This window comes from Cynara cardunculus (genome assembly GCF_001531365.2).
Source record: "Cynara cardunculus var. scolymus isolate 2C chromosome LG 2, CcrdV1, whole genome shotgun sequence".
NCBI classification, from domain to species: Eukaryota; Viridiplantae; Streptophyta; class Magnoliopsida; order Asterales; family Asteraceae; genus Cynara; species Cynara cardunculus.
Genome location: NC_037529.1, coordinates 4006841 through 4012188, shown reverse-complemented (window position 1 = coordinate 4012188; position 5348 = coordinate 4006841). Strand labels below are relative to the sequence as shown.

At 34.3% G+C, this 5348-nt stretch overlaps 1 protein-coding gene across 1 annotated transcript; it reads right to left on the bottom strand.

Annotated features, from left to right (window-relative positions):
• Nucleotides 1-278: 278 nt before the first annotated feature.
• On the bottom strand, nt 279-2618 carry LOC112505802 (serine/threonine-protein kinase RIPK-like). Its single transcript, XM_025109803.1, has 5 exons — nt 2137-2618; nt 1833-1968; nt 1610-1746; nt 1359-1482; nt 279-1009 (listed from the first exon to the last, which is right to left on the bottom strand). The coding sequence occupies exons 1-5, from the start codon at nt 2560-2562 to the stop codon at nt 459-461; spliced, it is 1374 nt and encodes a 457-aa protein (XP_024965571.1). The 5' UTR covers nt 2563-2618; the 3' UTR covers nt 279-458.
• Nucleotides 2619-5348: the final 2730 nt, after the last annotated feature.

Here is a 5348-nt window from a genome sequence, read left to right as displayed (position 1 = left end):
CTTTTTCATTAGTTCGTTATTATTAACCAAAACCCAAGAATTCTTTTCTTTTTCTCCTTGGGTTTATTGCTAGTAAACTCATTTAGTGATTTCAGGGTTCAATGCTTGTAAATATGTTGTGTCTTCCTATGTAAATACATCACAATCCTTGTGAACATATGCATTATAAGGTTGTACACCGGAAAAAAGGTAAAATGACCAATTTGTCCTTATATGTTTGGCACGTGAGTGCGACTTAACGGACCCATAAACCAAATCCAAAGCAAAATCGAAACTACATGAAAGAATTTATAAACTTTAAATTATATGAACGAAAATCTAAAGTTTCCAACAAAACCAAAAAATGTAATCAACTCAAACTATAATTTTGCGTTTACAATCTCTACATTTACAGCTTTAATGCGTTGCCCGACTCTCTCTCTCTCTCTCTCTCTCTATATATATATATATGTATGTATCTATATATCGTCCTTTAAATCTTTGTTACGGCGGTAATCCATCCCGGCGCTGAGGTTTCTATATAAATCTATCTCAGAATGGACCATGGGAGATTTAGTCCGGCGGTGTCTTCCATTATGTTGTCGGTGGTGGTGGTGTCCATCCATGTCTCTTTTACTATCTTTTTTCTCCTCCTCCTTCTCTGGACTATCGATCTTGATTTCAGTTGGGGCAATGTAAACAAAAGTTTCAACTGGCAACTCGTTAAATTTCTTTAGTAGCTCGATTGTTTCAACCACCATGGTCATGGTTGGTCTTGCCTTTGGTCTATGGCTAAGGCATTGGTAAGCCAGTTCTGCTGCCTCTTGAGCCCCGGTTTCCGAGTATTGACCTTCGAGTCTTGGGTCCATTATTCGGTTGAGTTTCCTAGCACCTTTGAGTTGAGGTCTAGCCCAATCGGCTAGGTTCTGTTCTCGGCTCGGTAGGCTCTTGTCCATCGATTTTCGACCCGTTAGAAGCTCAACCAGAACAACTCCAAAACTGTACACATCGCTTGCAGCTGTCAAGTGACCTAAAGAAAACAACCACATCAAAATCCAGGTTCAGCGAATTGGTATATCAAGAAACATTTCATTGGTCTACATACATTACAATAAAAAACAACTTTATACAATGTTAAATGTCTAAATTTCATAATAGACAGTTTTATAGGACTTATGTTTACAGAAACAAAAAATTGTGAGTCATATTTATAAATGTGTTACAATAAGTTGATTGAACGTTTTTGCACTGTCCTATCAGGGTTTTTAGGATAAGTTGTCATATCAGTTTCTATATAAACATTACTTGAAAAGTTGTTAAAAAAAACAAGCAGCTTTTGTTGTAATGGTACTTAAAATGAAATTCATGTAAATTATTACCTGTCATGAGGTATTCAGGAGCCGCGTAGCCATGTGTGCCCATCACTCGAGTAGAAACATGAGTGTCGTCTCCTTCGGGACCATCTTTAGCAAGTCCAAAGTCCGAAAGTTTAGCCGTGTAGTCCTTGAAGAAGAAGAAAAAACGATGTTCAGTGCTAGAAAATTAAACCAACAAAAGGCTAATTTAACGACATTCATTGTGAATAGAATAAACGCGAGATTAATCAATCATGATTAGAAATTTCGCTTACTGAGTCTAACAAAATGTTGGATGCTTTGAAATCACGATATATAACAGGATTCCTCGCTTCGTGAAGAAACGCAAGCCCTTTCGCAGCTCCTAGAGCAATGTTCATTCGTGTCGACCATGGAAGAGAAACCGAAAATCCTGTACGATTGTTAATTAAACTCGATTAAGAAAAAGATACAGTCTAATTAATAACATAAAATATGGGAACTTAATTTGGAACTTACTTCGAAAGAGTTGGTTCTCTAAGCTGCCACGTGGCATATACTCATAGACCAGAAGCCTGTGTTCATCTTCAAAGCAGTATCCAATCAACTTCACCAAATGTGGGTGTCTCATTTGCCCAAGATATATCACTTCTGTCTGTTGAATTTGATGGAATAAATCTTTAATCAAACCATTATTCAACTATTTAATGAATTATTCACATATGAATATACTATGATATTCATTATGAATATATATATATATATATATATAGATATATATATATATATATATATATATAGATAGATAGATATAGGTACCTACCAGCCATTCCCGATGACCTTGTCCGCCTTCTTGGTTAAGCGATTTAACAGCAACAGGCTGAGGTTTCAAACCAGGTCTAAGTTTATCATCAATGAAGCCTTTATAAACTGGTCCAAATCCACCTTCACCCAATATATTGCACGAAGAAAACGACTGTGTGATGATCTTAAGCTCAAGTACAGTGAAGTTATAGAGGTTCGATCCAGCTAACGAGTTCGATAAATCCTCAGGCAACGCCGAGCTGTTGCTCAATTCCGAATACGTTACCCGGCTTGGAACCGAATTCCGGGACGCAACGACCACGTCGTCGACCTCCTTCTTCTTCTTCGCTGCTCGTGATTCCGTGATCTTGAAAGACGTAGGCTCTTGATTCTTGTAAAAACAGCTTGTTAACCACGATGTTCTTGATGCTTTCTTCATCCTCATGTTCGATTAAAATGCAAAAAATGAATTGAATTGGAAGGGGATAAAATGGATGGGATTAGAGAAATGGTGGGTGGTTGGTTTTATAGTAAAGAGATGATGATGGGTATGAAGAATATTCAACAAAAGCAACCATCATTTTTTTTCTTATTTTAAATGTGTTTTTTCTATAATAGTACAATATTGTACCTAATACCCACATTATTTTTCACTGTATGGTCTTAACGGTTAAACGTTTTGACTTATTAGCACTAGGTACAGGGTTCGGTTCACATGAAGCCAACGTATTTTTACGAGACTCATAAAATCATAAAATGATACTAAAATAAAGTTGTTTGGTACGTTAAGATTTATTTACGTTATATTATAAAGCATTTGACAAAAACTCTTAAAAACTATTTTTTATGYATGAAGTAYTGTTTATTGATGCATATTACTTGAAATTCAAGRTTACTGATAAATTRCGCGYAAGTACAACTTATTAAAGCTTCATGTTTGAATTTGTGCAAAGATTACTGATAAATTGTGTGTAAGTACAACGACGCCATGTCTATTTGGTCTCAGTTGATGTTATTAAAAAAACGAAACATTAAAATTGAGATGTATCTTGTTACATTATAAAAGTAACTTTTGGTTTAATTTTATGAAATTAGTTGAATGACTCTAGATTTGACTTTTTGTATTTGTCAATGAACTAGGCGCGTGTGGAGGAGAGAGAGAAGCCGCCGATTAGCTGTTTCCAAGCCAAATCTTGGCGTGTTCCGCYTATTTGACCACACCTTTTCTCTCCTACTTTTTTGTGCTAGAAGAAAGTGGATAAATAGAATCCGAGTAAACTACAGATTTGGTCCCTGTAGTTTGTCAAATATACCATATTTTGTTCCTATAGTTTTCAAAATACAAGAAGGCTATCATGGTTTGTGAAAGCATTTGTATTTAGTCCCTCACTCTAACGACTATTAAAAAAGATTGTTAAGTAAAGGGTGTTTTAGACTTCTTTGTTCACTTCTATCCCATTCTTYTGTTTTGAAAAACAAAACAGAAGTACTATATATTTCGCATGCATAGGGACCAAATAGACATGGCATCGTTGATTCTTTGATCTTTGACCAACTCTTTCCCCTCCTGGCCTCCTCTTTCCCGATTCACGTCATTTATCTATTTTCCCCACTTCTTCAAGGATGTTGTGTAGAACCTCACCCACGATTTGGACCTCACCTCCCTCTATGATGTAGACCCTCATATCACCCCCCCCCCTCGATGCAGAACTCACTCATAAAACGTTTCCTTTCAACACTTATATCGTTGATAGTTCAATTTGGATGATCACTAATTATGGCCTCTCGATATATACAACAGAAAAATGGTAAGGTAAGGGACTTGTGGGAGAAGGCACGTGATGAGGTTTTTTATTTTTATTTATTGTTTCATTGATTAGGTTTTGGGATATGGGTTTTCATTTTGTTTTTGATTTGATCTCATGGGTTAAGTTTTCACTAGGAGTTTGATGTTGATTTGATTTGTGTTTTTAAGATTTGGATTGAGGTTTGGTTTTGGCGTTTGGATTTGATGTTGGTGCTTGTATTTGACAAGAATATGGTTGAAAGTTTGGTCGGGGAATTTTATAGCCGAAAGCTTTGCCAGGGCTGGAAGCTTGGCTAAAGAAGCTGGTCGGATGTGTGAAGTTTTTTGGGAAATTGATGAGCGGGACACGTCATTGTTGCAGTATCCTTCTACAAGAATCTAAACTTTAATAGAAAATAAAACAAAAACATAAAAAAAAGTCTAAAATATCCTTTACTTAACGACTTCTTAACAATCATTAGATGGAGGGACCAAATCTAGATGTTTTTGCAAACTATGATGCTCATTTGTATTTTTAAAACTATAGGTATGAAAAATGTTACATACAACAAACCACATGGACCAAGTGTATAGTTTACTCATGGAATTTTAATTGTTTGAAATATATATGTATGTGTTTATATATATATATATATATATATGTATATATATATATATATGTATATGTATGTATGTATGTAATAAGCTTCTAAAATGTAAATGTCAAATTCGGGAGTAGGTAAGTGGGATCCAAGTCAATGGGTTTCTTCTGGATGCATTTAACGAGTTTCCATGTCTTTGCTTGACTCAGTCCACACACACCTTCCATTATTGTCTAGATCTATTCCAAAATATAATATATATATATATATATATATATATATATATATATTTCTTATTTAAAAGTCTTTTTTTATATGTTTATTCATTTTAATTTTAATTTTGAAAACAAATCTTAAAATGTACATAATATACATACACATATAATTAATAGACGAAATATCGTGTGAGAATAAAAGTTTTGATGGAAAGCGTGGTAAGATATCTGAACCCTTGATCTATTTCAATCTCATGTCTACTGATTAATTGTGTCTTATAAGGGAATTGATCTGATGCACCTCATTAGAATTCACATTCAATTAGGATTAATCTAAGGATAAAAATCTCTTCTTACGTTTCTCTTCATCCACATGAGAGACATTACCAGCTATAAACAATAGATGTAGTTTGAAGGTGTTGGAAAACCAATTATGAGCATCCATTCACAATTAATTAWTTATTTATCATCATAATTGACTTACAAGGTGTTTTAAATTGTATTGTTATGACATTAAATAGTCAAAATAATATGATTAATTATAATGAAATTGGTTATAATAATGAGGTAATAGTGTTTGAATATGCACTAAAGGTTTATGGTTGATAATCACTTGTTTGACTAGTTG

What these genes read in the sequence shown, in the direction of transcription:
- LOC112505802 (XM_025109803.1), bottom strand. Translation starts at nt 2,562, where the DNA reads ATGAGGATGAAGAAAGCATCAAGAACATCGTGGTTAACAAGCTGTTTT. An exon ending in AGAGAACCAACTCTTTCGAA is followed by an intron (nt 1,747 to 1,832) that starts GTAAGTTCCAAA and finishes ACAATCGTACAG; the next exon opens with GATTTTCGGTTTCTCTTCCA. An exon ending in TCCTGAATACCTCATGACAG is followed by an intron (nt 1,010 to 1,358) that starts GTAATAATTTAC and finishes TGTTTTCTTTAG; the next exon opens with GTCACTTGACAGCTGCAAGC.